Source organism: Propithecus coquereli, unplaced genomic scaffold (assembly GCF_000956105.1).
Source record: "Propithecus coquereli isolate 6110/MARCELLA unplaced genomic scaffold, Pcoq_1.0 Scaffold285, whole genome shotgun sequence".
Taxonomy (NCBI): domain Eukaryota; kingdom Metazoa; phylum Chordata; class Mammalia; order Primates; family Indriidae; genus Propithecus; species Propithecus coquereli.
Window position 1 is genome coordinate 2748459 of NW_012148452.1, and position 25470 is coordinate 2773928.

At 47.3% G+C, this 25470-nt stretch overlaps 1 protein-coding gene across 2 annotated transcripts; it reads left to right on the forward strand.

Moving 5' to 3' along the window:
* The first annotated feature begins 144 nt into the window (after positions 1 to 144).
* MTMR4 (myotubularin related protein 4) lies at positions 145 to 24586 on the forward strand. 2 transcript variants are annotated; one of them, XM_012648448.1, is made up of 19 exons: positions 145 to 233; positions 1409 to 1447; positions 5394 to 5483; positions 5833 to 5949; positions 6528 to 6610; positions 8675 to 8835; positions 8952 to 9048; positions 9226 to 9339; positions 10173 to 10369; positions 10606 to 10734; positions 11260 to 11371; positions 11853 to 12048; positions 12287 to 12472; positions 12554 to 12724; positions 12876 to 13030; positions 18737 to 20138; positions 21537 to 21647; positions 21889 to 21977; positions 22313 to 24586. In XM_012648448.1, exons 2-19 carry the CDS (start codon positions 1445 to 1447, stop codon positions 22488 to 22490), a joined length of 3591 nt encoding a protein of 1196 aa, XP_012503902.1. In that variant the 5' UTR covers positions 145 to 233; positions 1409 to 1444; the 3' UTR covers positions 22491 to 24586. The 2 variants fall into 2 exon arrangements, with proteins under 2 accessions (XP_012503902.1, XP_012503903.1); XM_012648449.1 differs by lacking the exon at positions 145 to 233 and adding an exon at positions 1204 to 1262.
* The last annotated feature ends 884 nt before the right edge of the window (positions 24587 to 25470 follow it).

Genomic DNA, 25470 nt, shown 5'->3' on the forward strand with positions numbered 1-25470 from the left:
AGGGCGTCTGCCCTACTCGACCAATAAACGGTGTGGAGAGTGAGGGCGGCGGCTGCGTGGTGGGGGCAGGGCGGGACTTGGTGTGGCCATTGGCCAGGGCGGGCACAGGCCAGAGATACGATTGGTTGGGGAGAAGGGCACCGTGGTGGGGTCGGAGCTGCGCGGCCTCAGCAGCTGCGGGAGACGGAAGTGGCGAGAGCGCGGCCTCGGAGGGTCGGGTGGACGCCGCCTGGGTGAGTCACCGTGCCCCGTGCACTGCCTGCTTGGGAAGCTCAACGACTGCGTTTTGCTCGGTCCCCGCCCCAGCCCCCACCGGCTTTCCTGAGTCCCGCCTTCTGTCATTCGGGGCTCCGCCTCCGAGTCCTTAGGCTCCGCCCCTAGAACCTGGGCACCTGAGCTCCCCTGCCAGCCTGGCCCGCCCACCGGGATCAGATCCCTTAGGTCCGGAAACCCTGGGCTTCCCAGGACTGGTCCTTATCCCGCCTTCCCTCCTTCCGTTTTCCTAGGGCTGCGTGCCAGTGGGCGGTGAGGCAGCACCTCTGGCTTGTCTCTTGCGGGCTCCCCCATGAGGGAGGGTGGCCTGAGGAAGAGGGTACTGTGAACGGGGAGGAGGCGGGCCCACAGATGGAGCCTCCTGCGGTGCTCTGCTGCACTGCTCCTGAGCATAGCAGGCATGAAGAAAAGTGTCAGTGAAACCTGGGCCTGGCTCCCTAAGTGGGCCTAGGAGGCTGCATCCTGAGATCCGTTACTTGGGCTCATTTGACAGATGCTGACTCCAAGGCCTAGGCTGGCCTAATTCTGTTCCTGTTGTGTGGCCTCCTCCCCATAACCTCCACCCGACTTGGTGTCAAGTACTCTTAGCAGGACCTGTCCAGCCCTGCTGCCCTCTGATCATAGGTTGTGCTCCCCTCCCTCTTGCCCTCTGGACTCTGCCCCTAGTAAACATGTCAGGTGGGTGCTACTCCCAGACTCAGAGACTGGCAGAGCGTTCCTGTGGATTCAGGCCCTTACCAGGGCCAAAAATGAGTCCCAGTTGGGCAGCCTTTGTCTCTTCAGAGTTGGCAGTTCTGCTTTTCCACAAAGAACAGGGTTTGGAGCGTTCTACTTCTCCTTCTGAGTCTGGGAATCAGGATTCTTGAGTTCTGCCGAATGTGCTTGGATAACACTCATTTCTGCTTTAGAACTTTGTGGCTGACTTCATGCCCTGCAGGATCACTTGTTGCTTTCTCCACACATACCTCCCATTGCCTCTCTCTGGCATGGTGAGTTGTGGAAAGAGTTGTGAAGAGACTGTGAGGGAGGAGAGTAAGAGTTGTAGAGAAGTTGACGGGTAGATGTGTAGCATTTGTTGATTCCATGGTGATGTTAATGGTGTCCTTAACTCTTACGTTCCTCTGTCTCCTTATAGTGAGAAGCAGGCAGCCAGGACCCTCACCACGGTAGAATGGTGAGTACTCTTTCTTTCCTAGACCATTGTGTTTTTCTGTAATCTTTGTGTCTTTCTCAGTGAAGCTGCCCTACCTCTTCTAGACCTGGAGTTTCAGGCTACTCTGTTCAGCTCCTAAACTGGTTCATCTGCCCGGAGATAAATTAGGGTTTCTTTAGATTGCAAAACATTAGCCGGTATATAGCACTGGGAGCCTCCAAAAGCCTCTAGAAGTCTTTTTCTGCATGTGCTATGCCACGCCTTCCCTACACTACCTACACACCACTGGCTCTCCTAGCCCTTCCTACAGCAATCCTCTTGCTTTTTTTCAGGCGGGGGCGGGGTCTGTCTCTGGAAGAATTTCTGTGTTCTGATCTGAAAAGCCAGGGCTTCTTTATCTCAAGATCCTTGGACTTATTGTGGGTCCTTTGAATATTGTAAGTGCTGTATCAGCAGTGACGCCACCAAAACTATGGGGCTTTCTCCAGCTCCAAGGTGTTGCTGTCTGTTAAGCCAATGCAGGCAGCAGCTGACTGAATAGCTAGCAGGATAGAATCTTCAAGATTCCCAGAATATCACTAGAGGTGGTTTATAATGATTCTGTAAATTTTCCATTAACTGTAAGTGTCATGTTCTCACCCCAAGTTCATGGAACCCTTTAACTCTTGTGAGCTAGGAGGAGGAAGCAGTGAGATGAGAAAAGAGTAGAGAGCTGCAGGACCTGGCCCGGACTGGGCCCTTAACCTGGCTGCATCTCTTCAGTTTCTTTCCAGTGTCCCCTATGCTTAGGGACAGGTTAAAGGATTCAATTGATCAGAGGATTTCCTCCCTTTCTTCCACAGACATGTGGATCTATGGTGTGTGCTGTGTTGGTTCGTTCTCTTGTCAGCCTGTTGGTCTTGGCCCCCACCACCTGATAACGCCTCCCTTTTTCTCTTCTGGGACACCCTGAAAAGAGCATGGGCTTCAGAGTCAGCTTTATCTAATTTCAAATGCTAGCACCACCACTTAAATACCACCACTTAGGTAAATTGCATACCTTCTCTCTTAGCCTGAGTCTCACCAGTAAAACAGGACAGGGCTTACTTCTTGGGGATTGAAAGGTTTTGGTGAAGTGATGTTTGAAACTGCCTGGCTCATTGTAGATGCTTAATAAAAAGTCAGGTTTTCTCTCATTCCTCCCCCTCCCCCCAAAACAAAACAAAAGCCCTGGTTTCTTCAAGTTAATAAGCACAGGAAGTTTGGGGTTCCAGCCAGCTTTTTCTGTGACTCTTGGTGACATTTTGAACCCCTTATCTCTACTCCTTATTCCTTGGCCCTCTACACAATTCCCCCTACTCCCCTACCCCTGGGTTTCAAGTTTTGTTTTTGTATAGCTTCTGTGATCCATAATTCCAGCTCTTTTCTTTTCCAGACTAACACATTCTTTCTCCTACAAAAAGGATTTTATTACACAGACATCAGAGAATGTTAAAAAAAAGGAGAGATGGAGCTGAAGGAGTTGGGTTGGGCAGGGGTTTTGGAATAAAAAACTCAGAGGATTTCCCTTTTAGGAGTGTGTAAAGACTAACCTGGCACCAGACCAGTGTCTCTTCTAAAGGGCAAAAGCGTTTAGTGAAGTCAGGGGATTGAAGGACACTGATGGGCAGGGGTATGGTAGGTGGTGATTTTGGAGGGAAAGCAGGAAGCGCTGAAACTGGAAAGGGCATGAGGTGGAGGTAGGTGATCTCCATCTTGGGATGCAGAGTAAGCGTTGGGGGAACTCAGAGAGGAAGAGAGGGCGTGGGGATGCTTGTGTGAGAAGACGGGAGTGGGGTGGCTCACCTGGGAAGAAGGGAAATGAAAAGATGTAGGCGGTCTTGCCTTCTGCGGTGTGGGGGCGGTCCCGCAGCCCAGACTCACGAAAGCCCCTAGACGTCCCAGGGGATGCCGGGAGGGAGGAGCCTGGGCCTGTGGGCGGGGCCCCGCGGAGGTGCCCCGCCCCTGCCTCCGCCTTCCCGCCACGGCCCCGGGCTCTCCCCTCGCCTGGGTCCCCTCCCTTCCGCGCTCGTGCCGAAGGGCGGAGCTGGGCCCGCTCCATTGTGGAGAGGAGGGGAGAGGCGCGCGGGAGCCGCGCCGAGGCCCCGCCACCAGCGCGCTCGACTCCTGGCCGCCGCGGCTGCACCTGGCGGGCCCCGCAGCCGGGATGCGGCGGGCGCCCGGTACTGGCGGGCAGCGCAGCGGCTCCGGGGACATGTGCGCTGGCCCAGACCGCCCGCGACCATGAGCCTTACCGCCCGCGTCTCCTGCTCCGTGCTTAGCTGCTTCGTAAGTGCCGGCCCTGTCTGTGGGAGGCCTGGGGGCCCAACGCTTGCTGCACCCGCAGTGGCGCCCTGGGCCAGCCCTTGAGATACCAAATTTCAGCCCATCCCCCTTCCCAAGGCCCCTGGGCCGGGCCCGAACGTTTGGGGGCTGGGGAGGGGGGTTAACCCTTTCCTTGCTTGGACTTGCTTCAATCTTCGGGTGCCGGGATTGTCGACGGCCTGGGATGGAAATTCTGTAGCCCATCCTGGCCCCGCAGCGACCGCCCTTGACTGCAGATCTCCAGGCCCCGCCCTGCAGGGGTACATCCCTTTACCTCCGCCTCTCCATCTTGGTCCCACCCGCTGCATCCTTGCTTGGGGATGTGGCTAATAAGCTGTATGGGATGTTGGGCTGGTCGGGGAGCACGGCTGTGAACTGTCTCCGGGGCTTCAGTCCCTTCCCCCTTCCACCGCTCCATCCCTCACCTGACATGCCAGTCTTTTCTCCTTGACTGTCCCCCAGACAGCCTCTCTCTTCTCCATCTTCCCTGTGCCTGCAGGGCTCCGTACCTCTGCATTATTCCTACTCCTCCCCTCCTCCCCCCTGGCTAATGCTGCTTCCCAGCTTCCCCCATCTGTCCTCTCAGATGTCCCCCGCCGCCCCGTGGGTGTCTGCCAGTCCTCCTCTCTCTCTCTCCCCTGGCTGTCCTTGGGTCTCCTGGTTCCTCACAGGCTTGGATCCCCTCTTCTCCCCTCCCTGGTGGTTGGGAGGGGAGTTACTTCTGCTTGCCGAGGGTATTCCTCAGGAATTCCCCTCAGATCAGCAGGCGGGGCAGGGTGCTTGGCAGGTAGTGGGGGCTTGTCAACAGCCTGAGCCTAACAGAAAGATTAGCCCCACTCCAAAACACATCCTCCTTTTGAAGCATCTGTGAAGGCCCTCTAGAGGCATGGTACTGAATCCCCCCACCCAATCCTCTTTGTCTCTTTCACCCACGGAACTGAAGCTTCAGTGACTGCAGGTGCTGGATTTCCCTCCTTTCTCTATACCCAGCTGCCACACCTGGCCCTCTGGCTCCTTTTCCTCAGGACAGCACTATCTCATCCCCACTCCTGTCTTACCCTTACATTAGTCTTTCTTTCCCTTAGTTTTCTCTCCTCCTCCATTTTTGAAATTTTGGTTCTATAGGAGAGTCCCTCTTTGAAGAGTGCAGATTCCCAGTTCCTCCTTGGCCCTCTCTCTTCCCTTAGGCTTAACAGGCTTGAGAAACCCCTCCATTTCACCCTTCCCTGTCTCCAGCCGCATCAGATCTCTTTTCCCTTTTCTGGTGACCAGAACCTTTAGAAGTATATGTGGGGTTTGAGACCAACCTGGGCAATGTAGCAAGACCCCGTCTCTAAAAAAAAAAAAAAAATTAGCTGGGCCGGTGGTGTGTGTCTGTAGTCCCAGCTACTCAGGAGGCCAAGGCATGGGGATCACTTGAGCCCAGGAGTTTGAGGCTGCAGTGAGCTATGAGCTATTGCACCACGGCACTCCAGCCTGGGTGGTAGAGTGAGACCCTGTCTCTAAAAAAAAAAAAAAAGTATATGTGGGGTGTCTCTGTGGATTTATTGGTGGGGGAGCGGAGCAGAATTAGCCTGGTGGGCCAAGTGGAGCCTGGTGACTTAGGACTGCGGTCTTCCTACAGGGTGAGGAGGGGCCCCCCAGCCTGGAGTACATCCAAGCCAAGGATCTGTTCCCCCCCAAGGAACTAGTGAAGGAGGAGGAGAATCTTCAGGTAAGGAGTAATTGGGGGCCCAGGGTGGGTGGGGCTCCCTGCCCAGTTAAAAAACACCTCCCCCAAAAAATCATCAAGGGAATCTAGCACTGGAGCTCTGCCTTCCTGCGCTCTGGTCTCTAGAGGGAGAGGGGGGTCTGTCTGTATGTGCATAATGGAGCCTTTGGCCCCAGGGAAGGAAAGGCATTTTTCCTATACAGCTGTTGCCTGGTGCCCTTACCATGGAGAGGATTCTCCTCTCCTGCCTAGGTCCACCTTTCCCAGAGGGGAATCCCACAAAGCAGGGGCTATAGAGGAGAAAGAGGAGGTGATTTACTTCTGGACTGAGGGTTCCTCTGCCCCTCGGCAGGTACCCTTCACAGTATTGCAGGGTGAGGGAGTGGAGTTCCTGGGCCGGGCAGCCGATGCCCTCATTGCCATCTCTAACTACCGGCTGCATATCAAATTCAAGGATTCTGTCATCAACGTGAGTTTCTGTGTTGTTCTCCCATACCTAAGCTAGAATCCCTGTGAGGTTCAAGGTAAGATTGTTCCAATGTGCTCTCTGATCATATCTCCAAAAAAGGTACTCCCTTCTCTTTCTCCCTGGCCTTGTGTTTTCCTGCCTCATTCTTGCAGCTACAGGTCTTTCTGTTTCTGGCTCATTGTCCCTTCCCCTCTTCTCTCTTCCCATTATTCTGTTGCTGGCCCTTCTAAGAGGCATAGTGGCATTGTTGGAAGAGTGCAGGCTTTGGAGTCGGTCAAACCTGGGCTCTTTTACTGCACTGCCACTCACCAGCTATGTGACCTTGGTTAAGTCACCTGAGGCTTGATTTTTTTCTCTTTAGTAATATGGGGTGAAAACACCTGGTTTGCAGGGCTATTGTGATTATTAATTGGGGTCACATGTGGAGGTCCCAGCACAGTTACCAGGTACTTAATAGGCCCTCAGTAAATGCTGGTTTCCTTCTTGCTATTGATACATTAGCACCTAAGCTGGGGTGTGGATTAGGAGTGGTGCCAAATGGGGGAGGTTCTGAGCTTCAGTTTGCCCTTCCTCTGAAGGTCCCCCTCCGGATGATTGACAGTGTGGAGAGCCGTGATATGTTCCAGTTGCACATTGCCTGCAAGGACTCCAAAGTGGTGAGGTGAGAACAACAGGGCCTCATTCAGGCCCCCTGACCCTAATCTTGTCCAGACCTGTCTGCTGCAGGGTCTCTGTGGTGCAAGAGAGGAAAGATACTGCCTCACTTCCTGATCAGTTTACTGACCCGTAATATCTTGACCTGAAAAAAATGGATATAATGCTTAGTTCATGGAGTAATCATAAGGATTAAATGAGATAATGCATATGAAAGCACCTAGGACAATATCTGGCATAGGATACTCACATCATTGTTGGTTCATTTACTTAATCATTTAACATATATTTATTGAGTACCCTACTCTATGCCAGACTGTTTTAAGCACTGGGGATACAGCAGGGAACAACATACAAAATTTTCTGCCCTCATGGAACTTATATTCCAATGGAGGGAAACCAACAGGAAATAATAAGTATGTTAAATGATAAATGTAAAGGAAAAACATAGGGAGAGGGGATATGGAGCGCTATGGAAGTTAATGTTGTAAAACAAAGTGATGAGAGAAGCTGCACGGAAAAGGTAACGTTTGAATCAAGACCTGAAGAAAGTGACCTTGTGGGTATTTGGGGTAAGAGTGCCAGACAGAGGGAACAGAAAGTGTCAGAGCCCTGAGGCAGAGGTGTACTTGTGCCTAGAGATTGGAAGAATGGCAAGGAGGCTGGTGAGGCTGGAGTGAGTGCACGTGGGTAAGGGTAGTGGGTAAGATCTGAGAGCCAAGCAGGATGTCAGACTGTTTGGCTGTCGTAATGACTCGCTTTTACTTTGAGAGAAATGAGAAATCACTGGAGGATTTGGTGCAAAGGAGTGACATGATCTGCTTGATGTTTTGTAGAATCACTCTTGCTGCTCTATTGAGAACAGGTGGAAAAGAATGGCAGCAAGAGCAAAGACAAAAGCTGGAGACTAGTTAGGAAGCTATTGCAGTTGCCCAGGGGAGAGATCGTGGTGGCTTACCTAGTGTGATAGCAGTCAGAATGGTGAGAAGTAGTCAATTCTGGGTGTATTTTGAAGGTAGAGATGAGATTTACTGACACACTGGATATGAGAGAAAGAGGAGTCTGGGATGACTCCAGGGATTATTAAAAGGATGCCCAGTTTAGAGCCATGTGCTAAGGTCTGTGGGAGATTCAGAAGAAGACATATTGCCCTTCCCTTCAAGGAGGCTAAAGTCTAGTTGCTGAATGCAGACTTAATATGTGGCAATGTGCTGTGGAAAAATTTATTGTTTAATACTCAAAGCACATTAAGAATCAATGCGTCAGGCTAGGCACAGTGACTCATACCAAGGCAGGAGGATTGCCTGAGGTCAGGAGTTTGAAGACCAACCTGAGCAAGAGCGAGACCCCATCTCTACAAAAAATAAAAAAATTAGCCAGGTGTGGTGGTGTGCGCCTGTCGTCCCAGCTACTAGGGAGGCTGAGGCAGGAGGATCTCTTGAGCTCAGGAGTTTGAGGTTGCAGTGAGCTATGATCATGCCACTGCACTCTAGCCTGGGCGACAGAGCAAGACCCTGTCTCAAAAACAAAACAAAAAAGAGTCAATGTGTCTGTGGAATGGAGTAGGCTGGGAAGACTTCAAGGAAGAGATTGGACTGAAACTGTCTTCAAAGTGTTAGTAGGATGTGGCTAGGCAGAGAGGAGACATTAGCAAACAGAAAAGGAAAACAAGGAGATAGGAATGACATAAGCAGGACTTGCGACCTGGAGCAGAAGGTCTGTGTTAGGGAGCCATAGGAGATAACGCTGGTCTAGTAGGGTAAGGACAAGGAGAGGAGACATTCAGGCCATGTGGTAGCATTTAGATTTGATATGAGAAACAGTAGGGCCCCATTAGAGGGGATAAGTATGTCTCAAACACAGGGGTTCTTGGGAAGAGAATTATTACAAGAGACAGCTTCTCTTGGGTGTTGACCAGTGTCCCTGGTCCCCCACAGGATCCCCATTGCCTTACCTCCTGCTTTGCAGCCTCTTCTCCTCACAGGCTTCGCATGGCCAAGTTTTTGACCCTTATGGCCCCATGGCCACCCGCCCCTTGCCTCACCCAGGCCTGTGGCTTCTTGCCTGGCAGGTGCCACTTCTCCACTTTCAAGCAGTGCCAAGAGTGGCTCTCACGGCTAAGCCGGGCCACAGCAAGACCTGCCAAGCCTGAGGACCTCTTTGCCTTTGCCTACCATGCCTGGTGCCTGGGGCTGACCGAGGAGGACCAGCATACCCACCTGTGTCAGCCAGGTGAGGCCAGGCTATTTTCTTTGGGAGGCTGCTTCTTGTCCCTTGGTTCTCATCTGTCTTCCATCCCCTGACATTGGCGCTCTGGGAGGCTAACAGTTGTGGGGCCTCTGTTGCAGGAGAGCACATACGATGTCGGCAGGAGGCGGAGCTCACGAGGATGGGCTTTGACCTGCAGAACGTCTGGAGAGTCTCGCATATCAACAGCAACTACAAGTGAGAGGACAGGTGGTGGGGGACCAGTACACCAATCCAGACCCAAATGTCTTCCACATTTGCATAAGCATGGTGGGCACAGCTCCTGGGTCTCTTCCTGGTTCCTGTCCACCCCCTGGCGTCTTGCTGTGACATGTCTTAGACCCAGTCCAGTGACCCCATCTGGTCTCTTCTCAGATTGTGCCCCAGTTACCCCCAGAAGCTGCTGGTTCCTGTGTGGATCACAGATAAAGAGCTGGAGAATGTGGCTTCCTTTCGTTCCTGGAAGCGGATCCCCGTGGTTGTGTATAGGTGAGGGGGGAGTGGGAAGCAGGCAGGCTATGTTTTATGCAGTAAGAGTCAAAATCAGAGGTTTTCAGCAGCCTGCCTGAGCAGGAATTGACACCCAGTAGGGAAGTGACTGAAATATTAAAACAAAAGATGCTTTAGTTTTCTCTTCTAAGGATAAGGTTTTTGGAGTGTTTATTCACTTTCCCTTTTTTGGGGCGTGTGTGTGTGTGTGTGTGTGTGTGTGTGTGTGTGTCTGTGTGTGTGTGTGTGCGCGCGCACATGTAAAACATTGCATTAGTACGGGCGTTGGCAAACTGGTTTGCAGACCAAATCTGGCCTATAGCCTGTGAGCTATGAATGGCTTTTACATTTTAGAAGGATTACTTTAAAAACAAAAACAAACAAAAAGAAGAATACACGACAGAAACTGATTGTAACCTATAAGGCTGAAAATTTGTTTGGTTCTTTACTGAAAATGTTTGCTGACCCCTGCACAAGAACATTATAGCTAAAATAGAGTGAGAAAGGTAGTAACCCTGAGATTTGGAATTGTTCGTGTTCTTGGCTCTGACCCTGTTCTCCTGCTGGGTGTCTGTACCTGGAGCAGGTGCTGTGCAGATTTGATGAGTCAAGGTCACCTTGTGAATACAGAGCCCTTTTGAGAAAATGTGTTTGATAGCACTTTGTATACTGTAAAGTCCTCTAGCGATGTTGAGGCCTTTGGTTGCTATTATCATGGCCTGGACAAGTTGGTAGCCCCTGCTGGTTCTGGAGACTTTGGTCCGGCTCCCTGAGGGCAGGCCTCTGGAGTCTTCGAAATGCCAAGGGCATTATGGTTTCTTCTGTTTTGTCAGACACTTGCGCAATGGGGCAGCCATTGCCCGCTGTAGCCAGCCTGAGATCAGCTGGTGGGGCTGGCGCAATGCTGATGATGAGTACCTGGTCACGTCCATTGCTAAAGCCTGTGCCCTGGACCCGGGGACAAGGGCCACTGGGAGCTCCCTCAGCACCGGGAATAATGATACCAGCGAGGCCTGTGACACTGACTTTGGTAAGGTGTGGGTGGTGCTAGCTCCCCAGGGAGCAGGCCCCCTCCCTGGCCTCATTGGCTCCCAGGGAGTCCTCAGTGAGAGGATGGGAAGAAAGTACCTGGGTCCCCGCCTTTTGGGAAGCTGTGGGATGTGAGAGGTCTCCAGTGGCATGTTCCTCTGTTCTGAGAGGGAGGTCCACAGGGCCAGGGTGAGGCTGGGTGGCCCACTGACCCAGGGTCTTCTCCCTACTGTGTAGATTCCTCTCTGACTGCATGCTCCGGGGTGGAGAGCACAGCGGCCCCCCAGAAGCTGCTGATCCTGGATGCACGATCCTACACGGCAGCGGTGGCCAACCGGGCCAAGGGTGGAGGTTGTGAGTGTGAAGGTATTACTGCTGTTCCACTGTCTGTAGCCAGCCTGTCCTCTGGGTGGCTTTGGTGAGGAGGGGGTTGGGAGCAGCTTGTGTAGTAGAACCAAACAAACCTGGCTTGGAATCAGAACTTTGCCACTGATTAGCTATGACTGTGCTTAAGTTACTTAATCAGTCTAAGCTTTATTTTCTCATCTGTAAAATGGAGATGATCCATACCTTGCAAAGTTGTTGGGATGATTAGAGGTTGCGTATATAAAATTGTTGGCACAGAGCAGCTACTCTTTATTGAGAATTTGTTATATATTATCATTCTTAGTACTACTATCATCTGCAGTTAATATTATTATTACTACTACTAGTATATGGCACCTGAGTATCCGGAGGTAAAACTGTGATTCAGATTTCAAGAGCATATTTAGTACCCATCCTGTAGTGTGCTGCCCTGCCAGGGAAACTTTGTCTACTAGGACCACTCTTGTCCTGGATGCCTGTTTCCAGGACATGCTCTTATATTCTGCTGTCCTCTCACGTCTACAGAGTACTATCCCAACTGTGAGGTCGTGTTCATGGGAATGGCCAACATCCATGCCATCCGGAATAGCTTCCAGTACCTCCGGGCTGTGTGTAGCCAGATGCCAGATCCCAGCAAGTAAGCGTTCCCTGCTCTGATTCCGTCATCCCTCCCGCCTCATCCCTCCCCAGTACTTCTCGTCCTTGGAAGATTATGTGGGGAGATGAGAAGTTGAGAGGTATAGAGGGCCTGGGTGGAGTTGGGTGCAGTGGGCCAGTTCCAAGAACACTTCTACTTCTCAGCCAATGCTTTGGCACAGTCACAGGACACTGGATTCCTTTTGTTTGGATCATTTGTCCTACTCAAAGAACACAGAGAACTGGGGAGAGAAAGTAGCTACATGTGCATGTGACACTTCCCAGTTCCTCTGTCGATCCTAAGAAGCTCTTATCTTCCCCAGGTCCTGTCTTCCCTACTTTCCTGCTCCATATCTCTTGGCTAAAAGGCCATGGGTTGGACCTCTTGGTTTCAGCTCACACTGGGGACTTTTATTGGGTACAGCTGGCCATGGGTGGTAGAGAGACTGTTGGTGATGGACTTGATTTCTCCTCTTGTGTAGCTGGTTGTCAGCACTGGAGAGTACCAAATGGCTGCAGCATTTGTCGGTGATGCTGAAAGCAGCTGTGTTGGTGGCCAATACAGTAGACCGCGAAGGCCGACCTGTGCTAGTACACTGCTCAGATGGCTGGGACCGCACGCCGCAGATTGTAGCCCTGGCCAAAATATTACTGGACCCATATTACAGGACGTTGGAGGTATTGAGAGGAGTTGGGTGGGAAAGACCAGAGGGTATGTGGGGGGAGAGGTGTTGAACCCTCTGGATCTGTCTTGGGGAATCTGTCAGTAGATGACATTGGTGGCTTTGAGTCCTATTCTAGGTTCAGTCCTATTTTTCTTTGAAGCTGCCAGCCTCCTCCTCTGGGCAATTCCCAGGGAAGTAGCACACCAGCCTTTCCAGAGAGGCCTACACTTGGACTGTCTCTTTTTTTGCAGGGCTTCCAAGTATTAGTGGAGTCTGACTGGCTGGATTTTGGGCACAAGTTTGGAGATCGCTGTGGCCACCAGGAGAATGCAGAAGACCAAAACGAACAATGCCCTGTGTTCCTCCAGTGGCTTGATTCTGTTCATCAGTTGCTTAAGCAGTTCCCCTGCCTGTTTGAGTTTAATGAAGCATTCCTGGTAAGTCCTAAAGCCTGTGACCAGGGTCACGGGCAGTGTCAGCCTGAGGCCCCCAGGTACAAAGCTGTCTTGGCCCTCTAGGTAAAACTGGTGCAGCACACATACTCCTGCCTGTATGGCACGTTCCTGGCCAACAACCCCTGTGAGCGAGAGAAACGCAACATCTACAAGCGGACCTGCTCTGTGTGGGCTCTCCTTCGAGCTGGCAATAAGAACTTTCATAACTTCCTCTACACACCTGGCTCAGACATGGTAAGTCTGAGCCCTTGTCCTGTAGGTGCTACCTGGAAACCTATTGGGAGAAGAGGCCGAGTCAGTGGGGAGAATGTGGAGCCAAAGGTTTAGGCAAGAAAGAGGAACTGGGAACACCTCACAGAGTGCTAGTATTGGGGTGCTTTCCCAGGTCCTGCATCCTGTTTGTCACGTCCGAGCCTTGCACCTCTGGACAGCTGTTTATTTGCCAGCATCATCTCCATGCACACTTGGGGAGGAAAACATGGATCTTTACCTTTCCCCGGCGGCCCAGAGCCAGGAGTTCTCTGGCCGCTCTCTGGACAGGTAAGAGAAGCATTCTTGCTCTCTCCCCTCTCTGCTAGGGAGGCAATAATAACTGTTTCCTATCTTGCCTCAATGTCGTTCTCTTTCTCTTATGAGATATTTAAAAGCAACTTCTTGAGTCAGTTGAAGGAGAACCTTGGCTCAAGACTTGTAGCTAGCCTGGGGTGCACTCTGTGTATTTTCAAGGTTTTCTCTTAAGATAGGATTGGATACTTGCTTTCTTGGAGCTGTTATCACCCTGTGTGACACATTCAAGCGGGGGGGGGGAGAACGAAACAGAAAGCACTATTTTAGGAAGGTTTATGGGAATGATCTTGATTTTTGTTCACTGATACAAGGCATGGGGAACTGGCTGTCTTGGTAGCAACCTTTGCTATGTCCAGCAATCACTTCCAGAAGCATCTGACTCTCAGGGAAGCGGGTTCCCAGCAGGAGGATGGCCTTTACATTACTCCCTCAGAAAAAGGCCAGAATTTAAAGGGAGACATAAAGTTATCTTCTGACTGAATATTTGTGGGGAAGTAGGATGAGGGTTGGTTAAATTATTAGGGTAGTTCATGTTCTTTAATTTTTAAAAAGTCAATATAAAAGTAGAAAATGGAAATCTTCCCTTCCTTGTCCATGGTTAATACTTTGGTGTGTGTCCTTCCAGATGTTTATCTCTATATAGATATGTCCACAGTCTCACATACTTATACGGAAACATTTTTTGTGAACAACACTGGAATTTTTTGCATACTCTTTTTACTTTTTTGTGTGTTCTGCAAATTGTTTTTCCCACTTTGTATTAGATTATGATCCCATGACAGCACACATAAAGCTACTTTATTGTTTTTAGTGGCTTCAGAGTAGTCCAAAATTAGAGTGCATCATAATTTATGTAACCAGCTTCCTATTAGTCATTTAAGTAGTTTTCATTTTTTTATTCTTACATAGTGAACATCCTTACATGTATATCTTTTAAAAAATTGTGGTAAAATATACTTAATATTTACCATCTAAATCATTTTTAAGTGTATAGCTCAGTAGTGTTAACTTATATGTATATCTTTGCATTTGTGCTAGTATTTCTGCCAGATAAATTCCTAAAAATGAAAATCCTACATTCAAAGGATATATTTATTTTAAATTTTGGTATTTGCTTATCTACTAAAGTTTTTGTGTTTTGTTTTCTTTTTGAGACAGAGTCTCACTCTTTTGTCCTGGGTAGAGTGCAGTGGCATCATTGTAGCGCACTGCAGCCTCAAACTCCTGGGCTCAAGTGATTGATCCTCTTGCCTCAGCCTCCCTAGTAGCCAGGACTACAGGTGCGCGCCATTGTCCCAGCTAATTTTTCTATTTTTAGTAGAGACGAGGTCTCGCTCTTGCTCAGGCTGGTCTCAAACTCCTGAGCTCAAGCAATCCTCCTGCCTCGGCTTCCCAGAGTGCTAGGATTATGGGCGTTAGTCACCGTGTCCGGCTGGCTGAAGGTTTTTAATGTTAAAATATGTTATGTTATTGGTTTGATATTATAAAGGAAAACAAAAAACCAACATCCCAAATTAGGATCTTTCGAGCTGAGTCCATTGTCAGGAGACCATGGATAGGCTTTAGGAATTCTGTGATTTTTCTCCTTCCCTAAACTATGTAGAATTTGAGTATGGGTTCATATGTTTACTTTTCCATTCGCAGTAAGCTCTGTGACCCATTTATGAATGACTGCCTTCAATTAGTATCTAATTTGTCAGTTCAATAAATGTTTCTTTAATACCTTCAAGTTGCCTAGTACTGTGTACTAGGTTTTGTGGGGTATAGCAAAGAAACAGAAGATATTGGTCCTACTTTCAAGATACTTTCAAGCTGTATGATAAGACACAGAACAACTATAAGAATGTGTGTAGTTCAAAGCTGTTAGAGAAATGAGATGTTTTTGAAAAGGCACATTTGGTGGCTGTTTTACTCAAGAAATTTTTAGGAAGGACGAGGCAGGAACCTTGGCTTTTTTGTGTCCCAAGTATCTGGCTTAGAAACTAGCACATAATAGGTATTTCAGTAAATTTTTACGCAGACAAACGAATGGAATAAAGGGAGTTGTGAGTTTGGTAACAAAGTTAGTGGGAGAAGGGTCCAAAGGAATTGGATACATGAAAGATAGTTTTTTGAAAAAAAGACCTCTCTGGAGCTGGCAAGGGTTGAGAAGGGACTATTTTAAGGAATAGAAAGGAATATAGGACAGGTCATTGAAGGCTTTAAACATTACAGTGAAGAGTTCATTTTGATTCAGTTGTTAATAGTGAGTCATTATAGGAAGTCATTGTGACCTGCTGACAATGGGATTTTTGGAGAACTAATCGGTGAGGATGGTAGTAGGAGGCACAGATGCCAGCCAGCACTGTCGCAATTCAGATAGGAGGGGAAGAGTCCCTGGAAAAGAGAAAAGATTAAAGTCAGAAACATTGTAGAGAAGCCGTCAGCAGGCTGTGGAATTGACTGAAAGTTGGAGGGTAGAAGTAAAGAGTAAAGAGTACCCACAGTCTCTTCACAGTCAAAGACAGGGCCCAAGTCTCTGAACTTAGAAACTAGGAGAATATCAGTGCCACCAACAGACATTGGAAAGTTGAGAGGCCAAACTAGTTTGGGAAGAAAGAGGAGATTGGGACTGAAATACTAGTTGATAGCACAGGGGAGGTGTGGTGTAGGCAGCTCAAAATGGAGAATTGGATTTAGAGCACTACGTGGTATAAAGATTTTAAAGGAAATGGCTGCTGTAACACCTGACCTGATTTACCTTTGGTTCTACCTTTCCCTAGATGAAAAATGTCTTGTTCTCTTTTTTCTTCTTCCACTAAAACCCAACACAGGCTGGGCGCAGTGGCTCACGCCTGTAATCCTAGCATTCTGGGAGGCCGAGGCAGGTGGATCGCTCAAGGTCAGGAGTTCGAGACCAGCCTGAGCAAGAGCGAGACCCCGTCTCTACTAAAAAATAGAAAGAAATTCGCTGGACAACTAAAAAATATATATATATAGAAAAAATTAGCCGGGCATGGTGGCACATACCTGTAGTCCCAGCTACTCGGGAGACTGAGGCAGTAGGATCGCTTGAGCCCAGGAGTTTGAGGTTGCTGTGAGCTAGGCTGACGCCACAGCACTCTAGCCCGGGCAACAGAGTAAGACTCTGTCTCAAAAAAAAAAACAAAAAACAAAAAAACCCAACACATTCTCCTATAATCAGCTCAAATCCTACCCTCTCTGTGTAGCCTTCCCTGACCACCCCAGCTGGAGGGGCTGTCTCTCCTTGTTCTAAATGCAGGCATTATTGTTTATATGAGCCTTATCAATTAAACCTTTAGTGAACACAGGAATCAGTTGTGGAGGCTGGCAGAGTATTGCTATTTGAATTTGGGTGAAGAGTACATGGGAGTTACTTAGATTCTTCTCTTCTTTTGTGTGCTTGAAAGTTTCCATAATAAAAGTAAAAAGAAAAAGTCAGCCATGGTACTTTTAAAAAATACAGATGCCTAGGCCTCACTCTTGGCCATCCTTTTTTTTTTTTTTTTTTTTGAGACAGAGTCTCACTCTGTTGCCCGGCTAGAGCGCCGTGGCATCAGCCTAGCTCACAGCAACCTCAAACTCCTGGGCTCAAGTGGCCTCCCAAGTAGCTGGGACTACAGGCATGTGCCACCCCGCCTGGCTAATTTTTTATATTTTGAGTAGAGATGGGGTCTTGCTCTTGCTCAGGCTGGTCTCGAACTCCTGACCTCAGCCTCCCACCTTGGCCTCCCAGAGTGCTAGGATTACAGGCGGGAGCCACCATGCCCAGCCTACTCTTGGCCATTCTTACTCAGTAGGTCTTAGATGGGCCCTGGTTATCTGTATATCTAGAAGATCCCACAGAGGCAACTGATGTGTACCAGATAATTGAACTCCGCAGGTCTATTTCATTCAGTTGGCACCTAGCAAAGGCACTTAAGTAGAGGGAGTTAACAAGTAAACACGTAAGTGCAGTAATGTGTTACAGGAAGCACTGAGCAATGAGCTTTGATGTGGACCATTTTGTTTAATCCTCAGGATGGCTTTATGAGGTAGGTACTTTAACCTTTCTTCTATAGTTGTGGGAATTGAGGCTTGGAGAAGTTAAGGTCACAGAGCAAAGAAGTTGCCAAACTGGGATTAGAGCCTGGACTCCAGAGACTGTAATCATAACCCACTGCTATTGCCTTCCTGGAATTTCATACCACCAAAAAAAAAAAAACAAACAAAATTGATCAAAAAAAATCAAATCAAACATAAAAATATATTTAAAACATTTATTATAATAGTCTCAAGAACCAATTACTTAAAATAAGCTACATTGTTACTCTGCCTTTGGGGTTTTTTTCTGTATGAGCTGAACTGACTGAACTGAAAATAGGCCGGTGAAATCTCCACTGTCTCTTGCTGAATTTTCCTGAAGTTTTCATTGCTCTAAGCACTTTGAACTGCATTAAAAATCAGGGCAGCCATTCTTGAAAGTGTCTGTTACCCATTTGGTGTGTAAAAACGCTTCTAGAACTCTCTGAGTTCTGTATACTAGGGGAAGTTTCCATGAGGCCTTAGGAGTCAGAGGCACACACTGCTGCTACACGGTTATAAAAAGCTGTGTTGAGGAGTCATGGGTGTAGTCTTGAGTATAGTCTTAATAAGTTTGTGGTTGATTACCTATATCTGAATCCTCTGCAAGGTATGATTTGTTATTTATTTATTTATTTTTTTTGAGAGAGAGTCTCACTCTAGAGTACCCACGCTAGAATACAGTGGCATGATAATAGCTCACTGTAGCCTTGAGCTCCTGGGCTCAAATGATCCTCCGGCCTCAGCCACCCAAGTAGCTGGGACTACAGGCGTGTACCACCATGCCTGGCTAATTTTTTTTATTTGTGTAGAGACAGGGTCTTGCTATGTTGCCCAGGCTGGTCTTGAAAATCTAGTCTCAAGCGATCCTCCTGCCTCGGCCTCCCAAAGTGCTAGGATTACAGGTGTGAGCCACCATGCCCAGCCTGTTGTTACCATTTTATAACAGAGGAAACCAAGTATCTGAGAGGTTAAATAACTTGCCTGTAGTCATGTAGCTAATCAGTGTCAGAGCCAATATCGTCTAGCTCCAAAATTCATCGTCTCTCTTATTGTGATAGAGATAGAGGCAGTAAAATATTAGGTTTGAGGCTCACGTGTACTTGTGGCTGGAATAGTAGATTTAGAAGGCATCAGCATAGAACAGGGTTCCCAACCTATGGTGAGTTGTATAATTATTTCATTATATATTATAATGTAATAATAATAGAAATAAAATGCACAATAAATGTAATGCACTTGAATCATCCCAAAACCACCCTTCCCCCCAGTCTGCTGAAAATTGTCTTCCATCAAACAGTCCCTGGTGCCAAAAAGGTTGGGGACCACTGGCATAGAAGGCAGTTGAAACCATGGGAGTAGTGAGATTGCCCAGGGAGATAGTGTAGATTGAGTACTGACAAAAGTTAAGGACAGATCCTGGGTTCTTGAGGACGGGGTCCATGTCTGATACTTTTTGCGGAGTAAGACTTTCAGTGAACATTGGTTATTTGTAATCTTTAATGTTATTTCTTGTGAACCCTGGGCTTTGATATTGCTCTGATGAGCCGATTCTAAATATTGTATTGGAGGTGGCTCCCATCTCCTGACCTGGACATGTTGTGTTTGTCATTCTAGATTACCTAAAACCAGATCCATGGATGATCTTCTTTCTGCCTGTGATACAAGCAGCCCCCTGACTCGCACATCCAGTGACCCTAACCTCAATAACCACTGTCAGGAGGTCAGAGTAGGTTTGGAGCCCTGGCACACCAATCCCGAGGAATCAGAGACAGCCTTCATGGAATCTGGCGTAGGAGGTCCTCAGCAGACTGTAGGAGAAGTGGGTCTTCCTCCCCCTCTGCCCAGCAGCCAGAAAGACTATTTGAGCAATAAACCTTTCAAGAGTCACAAAAGCTGTTCTCTAAGTTATAAACTGCTTGATACCGCAGTGCCACGAGAAGTGAAGAGCAACGCCTCCAATGTAGAGATCAAAGTGTTGGAAGAGATTAAGGCACCAGCTCCAGCCCCTCCTGCCCAGGATGAACCGGGTAGGACTTTAGATGGCACAGGGGAGCCACCTGAACATTGTCCTGAAACAGAAGCTGTCAGTGCACTCTCTAAGGTCATTTCCAACAAGTGTGATGGAATTTATGATTCTCCTGAGTCTTCCCAGGACTCCCTTACAGGTGCCCCCCAACAGGCCCAGCTAGACTCTGTGATAGGTGTGCCCTCCAGATGTGCTCTCAGTCACAATGTCGGCATCCTTTGCAACCCACCGAGTGCTGCCTGCCAAACTCCTCTAGAGCCAAGCACTGACTTCCTCAGCCAAGATCCTTTAGGGTCTGTGGCAAGTATTTCCCACCAGGAACAGCCCAGTTCTGTGCTGGATGTGATCCATGGGGAGGAAGATATTGGTAAAAGAGGAAATAATAGGAATGGACAGTTAGTGGAAAATCCTCGCTTTGGGAAAATGCCATTGGAATTGGCCCGAAAGCCAATCTCTCAGAGCCAGATCAGTGAGTTCTCTTTTCTAGGGTCCAACTGGGACAGCTTCCAAGGGATGGTGACTTCGTTCCCCAGTGGGGAGACCATCCCTCGGCGGCTGCTTTCCTATGGCTGTTGTGGCAAGAAGTCAAACAGTAAGCAGATGCGGGCAGTGGGGCCCTGCTTTGGGGGCCAGTGGGCTCAGAGAGAAGGTGTGAAGTCACCTGTCTGTTCTAGTCATTCCAATGGACACTGCACTGGCCCGGGAGGAAAAAACAACCGGATGTGGTTGTCTGGTCACCCAAAGCCAGTCTCCAGCACAAAGTCTGTTCCACTGAGTTGCCCTTCTCCAGTGCCTCCTCTCTATTTGGATGACGATGGACTCCCCTTTCCCACGGATGTCATCCAGCATAGGTTACGGCAGATTGAAGCAGGGTACAAGCAAGAGGTGGAGCAGCTACGTCGACAGGTGCGTGAGCTTCAGATGAGGCTGGATATCCGTCACTGCTGTGCTCCTCCAGCAGAGCCCCCCATGGACTATGAGGATGATTTTGTAAGTATGCGCCTACTGTCATCCGCCCATTTGCTTATTCTATCCATCCAGCCTTCCATCCATTGAGCATTTATTCATTGGGTACTTGCTGTGCCACTGAGTTAGGTGCTTGGGCTGTAGGATAAAAGACAAGTAGACAAATAGAATGATGTTCTTAGGTGTTATGGTTGAGGGAGGCAGGCATCAGGTGTTAGGGGGCTGGAGTGGAGAAAAATATCAAGGAAGGCTTTCCTGAGAAGACAATGCTTGATTCTTGCCTGCTGGTCCTTTAAAAAATAAATAAATAAATAAATATATATATATAAAATTCTTGAGCTGAGTGCTAAAGAATGTGTGATATTTAGCTAGGTAGTGAAAAAGAAACACCATTTGCAGAAGCATGAAGGCAATGGGTACTCCAATGGTATGGCTTAAACAAGGGGGCTAGGTGTGTGTGGGTGTATGTGTCTGCATACAAACACTTGTGCTGGGACTGTGAGGGAGAGTTGGGTGGTGGGAGGTGACATTGGAGAGTTAGACAGGGATTGGAAGGGTCAGCTTGAGTGCCCTCTTGTCTGGATTTTACCCTCAAGGCAATGTAATTTTAGGCCAGCAAGTAACATAAACAGATTTGTAATTTAAGGAAATTATTCAAGCAACAGTATAGAATTTTGATGAGGCAGCAGAGACCCAGATTGGGAGGCTAGTTAGGACATTTTGAAATAATCCAGGTGAGAGACGATGAGGACTGTCCAGGCTTTGCTGTGTTGGGCGGCCTCCAGTTCCGGCACCACAGTCCTCGGGAAACTTCTAAGAGCCAGCTTCTTCCCCATAACATCTTGCTGTCTACACAGACACTTCCCTTCCTTCTGTTAAGGCACTCTCACTTGCCTGCTGCCCACTTCTCTGATGCTTTAAACAGGAGTCAGCACACTTTTTTTTGTAAAGGGCCAAATAAATATTTTAAGTTTTGTGGGCCATATAGTCTGTGTTGCAACTACTCAGTGCAGTGCAAAAGCAGCCACAGACAATGTGTAAATGATGAATGCAGCTGTATTCCAACAAAACTTGATTTACAAAAACAGGCAGTAGGCTGGATTTGGCCTGTGGGCCACAGATTGCCAATCACTGGCTTAGAATGTAACAAGAGAGTCTTTTCACACTGCGGCATAGCATATTGGTTAAAAGCATGAAGCCAGAATACTAGGTTCAAATCCAAGCTTTACTTAGATCAGCTGTTAACTTTCTCTGTGGCTTAGTTTCCTTATTTGTAAAATGGGAGTAATAGTAGTATACCTCATAAGACTGTTGAGAAATTAAGTAAGTTCACACGTGTAATGTACTTAGAACAGTGCCTGACACATAGTAAACACTGTTAGCTGATGAAGATGATGTTGATGTATTTTGCCTTTTCTTCAGACCTGTTTGAAGGAGTCAGATGACAGTGATACAGAAGATTTCAGCTCTGATCACAGTGAAGACTGCCTTTCAGAAGCAAGCTGGGAACCTGTTGATAAGAAAGAGACTGAGGTATGTCTAGCAAATATGTGGCGGGTACTTACGTGAGCCAGTGAGTTATCACATTTCCTAGAGATGAGAGACAGGCTATAGAATGAGCTCTCTCCCAAATGTATGTCATCTTTGTTGGCAAGTAGTAGCCAGTGTTGAAGATCAGCCTCATCACTTTGTCCTGTGATGCTTTCCTCGTTGCGCAGTTGCTCTTCCACTCTGTTGACAAGGACCTGGAATTTTTCCTTGTGCCTTCTGTTAGGTGACTCGCTGGGTTCCAGACCATATGGCATCACACTGCTATAACTGTGACTGTGAATTCTGGTTGGCTAAACGAAGACACCATTGCAGGTAGGATGTTTTGTATGATTCATTATGACTCATAAAGCAGTACAGTATATATATATATACATATATATATATATATATGTATATATATATATATATATGTATGCGTGTGTGTGTATATATATATATAACTAAATTGAATTAATCTGAAAATTGAGACATCTTTATAGGAACTATTTTTGTGTACTCCCAGCTTTTCATTTACTCATGGAAAGGCTTTTAGACTATTATTTATTCTCAGTATATTGACATTTTTAATTTTTATTTTTTAGTCCCAATACTGATAAAGGCATGTGTTGGCATTTCTGATGAACTCTTTCCTCTTTGTGCTTTGGCAGAAACTGTGGGAATGTATTTTGTGCTGGATGCTGCCATCTGAAGCTGCCCATTCCTGATCAACAACTCTATGACCCAGTTCTCGTCTGTAACTCATGTTACGAACACATTCAAGTATCTCGTGCCAGGGAACTCATGAGCCAACATCTGAAGAAACCCATCGCTACAGCTTCCAGCTGAATACCAGGGGAGATGACTTGTCCAATTTCAGCAGGTTTGAAGGGAGGATCTGCTTCAGGTGTAGTTTGGAAGGTTCCTTGGTATGGCTCATGAAATCACAGAGCTCAAAGATACCATCTTGAGAAATCCTCCTTGGTACCATGAAACTGGAGCAGAGGAATTCCAATTTGGCAGGAGGTCCTCTACTGGTGAGACCCTCACCTTGGGGTAATGGTCCTGATCCAGACCCAGAGTCTGGAATCTTAACGTTGAGTTGGTGACTCCACCTTCTTTCTCCTGGAGGTCACAAGATGATGATTTCATAGATATTGCCTGGTGCAACGTGCCCCAAACAGCAATAGAAAGGCATATGTATAACCAAACTCCAAGTGATAACCAGACCCATCTCTCCTCCACCTTGAAAAAAGCAGATTATAGTATACAAGATAGGAATTCCTGTCCTATTTGAGATGAACTATATCCTGTACCTCTGTGTTTGTGCATGAAGGCTCAGTCTTTAGAGGCACTCCCTCTAGTTGCATTAGTACTGTCTTTTTGTGGAGTTTGGTTTAAAGACTGGTTCAGCAAGTCGAGGTTTCGATGTATTTTTCGCTTGGCTTATCGGCCAGCATCAGTGAATCTTCAGTTTAGCGGGGACAGTTCTAGGGAGTGAGACATTTTCGGGAGTAGAGGAAAACTCTGCTGATGTTCAGTCCTGGCAAAAATCAGTTATTTTGAGCTGTGAAGGCAGTTGTCTCTGTTATACGGTGGCAGCTCTCGAGGTATGCACTGTGAAGAGTGAGAAGGGAAAAGCGAAAGTTGTCCTTGTGAAATATCTGCTGATTGTGCCCTACCCTTTGCGCCTGACTTTTCCTAGTTGTCCTGGTGCTAACACGGGAGCTACACCTTGATCCTCTCCTGGCATGAAAATAAAACAAAGGTTTTCGTTGTTCCATTGCCCACTTCCCCCATGTTGTCTTTCCCTTGGCTGCTGCCTCCTCTGGGTCACACTGCTTCTTATCCTGAACACTTGACACCTTGAGGGTAGAATTTAGTGTTTGGTTTTTACCTCCTAGAATTTGCTGTTTGGTATGTGAGGGTTTCAGTACAAATGCTGCTGTCTATTTCTGTGCACTTAACAATGGAACCCAAACAGAAGAGAATAAAGCCTTGATACCAAAATTGGGAGAGAAAATGTGTCCATTTGGACCAAACATTGTTGGTTTTTTTAAAATTTTATTTTGATTTTTCATCTTAATATGTACCAGTGGCACTTAACCAAAAGATACAGTGATATAGCCATGTACTGTGGTTGGGACAGATACAGTCTCTTTGGCCTATAATGAAACCACTAGGATGTCCTTTATACATTTTCCTTAATTTGTTGATGTATAAAAGGTAAATCATATTTAGGCTTATCCTGTTTTAAAACTATGGTAGTTGTCTTTCTTACTGCTACTTTCATGTTGCTTTCTAGAAAAAAATTTTCATTCCAAAATAACTAGGATCTGCATTTAGAACAAGAATTGTTATTTGTCCTGACCTTTTCTTCAGTCCTACAGAGAAGCATCTGTGGTTCTTTTATACTTGCCATGGATGTAACCTAAAAAGTTTTGGCGTATTTAGGTCAGCCTAGCTGAACTTTTTTCTTGTTTAAATGGAGCTGAATAATGGAGATTTTGTGTATGCGAAATTCCTGAGATCATTGAAAAAGTAACAAACTACTTCTTGTGTCTGATACATAAAATTCTTTTAAGCATTTTCTCAATCATTAAAATTTACTGCCAGTTGTGAGTGGCTTTTTAATTAACTTGACTTTCATTACACTTCACTCTGCCTGTTTTCATGGGGAGTAAGATTGGTAACATTTGGGGAGACTGTATCTGTCTACTTTGGCTGTTTGGAGGGACTGTCCCATCAGTGAACAAACTGCATGGTCTTGGAGAGAGACTCTAGGCTCTTGTCTCAGATGTGTTCATCAAATACTCCTTTCAGAGCTGTTGTGGGTGTAAGTGACATGATGTGGCCAAAAATCCAAACTGTGCAGTTGCGTTGTGACAAACATGCAATGTGCTGTAAAATCTCAATACAGTTTAAATAAAATCTCTATATTAGTGCTGCTTTGTTGGGTCTTTTTATTCGCTTCAATATTTAAGAAAACTTAATACTCATTGTTCCTTTGACCATGAGAAAAGACTAAAACTTTATACCCCTTCCTCCCAACAATTTCTTTTTTAAATAGACCCCTCTTGTTTAATCAGCACAGCTCTTGTTATATTCTTATTGATTGATTGAATAGGATCTATTTTTATGGATTCTGTAGAATTCCGTCCCATCTCTCAGGTGAGGTTTATTTCTCTTTAATGTCTAAAATGTCACCATCTGGTTGAGCAAGCACACGGGATTGTACTTACATTCTCATGATTCTCTTCTCGTAGGAATCTCATTTCTCATCTAACCTTGTGTAAATTGTCCTAAGCAAAATTTTGGCTTAAAAGAGTGTATTTTAAAACATATAAAATGCTACTACTTAAAAGGTGAATTTGTTGACTCCAGATATTGTACCTCCACCACCACCGTTTTTATCTGGAGAGCTGAGCAATTAAACTGTTAGCGAAGATTACAGAGTTAGGCCCTTTGTTCTCCAGAATGACCGACTTCGCATTGCTTAAGGCACACTTTCTGCATTCGAAATCCCCACACTCTGGCTGTGGTGAAATACAGAATCTTCGTGTTCCACGGTAGATAACTGGGCTTCTTTCTTTGCAGGGCTTAGAACTCCCTGGTGGGCAGCCTTCCCCGCCTGAAGTTTGGGGACACCAAGGGAATGCGGCTTTTTTCCCCGCCCCCCTCCCCCCGCCGCCGCGGGCATCGGGCCGGGGCTGGCCGGGCTGCGCGGCCGCCGAGGGGGCGGGCCGGCTCGTGCCGCGTCGGGCCGCGCGGCGGGAACTCGAGGCCCCATTGGCCGCGCTGCAAGGCGCAGCGGGGACTCGTGCGCCAA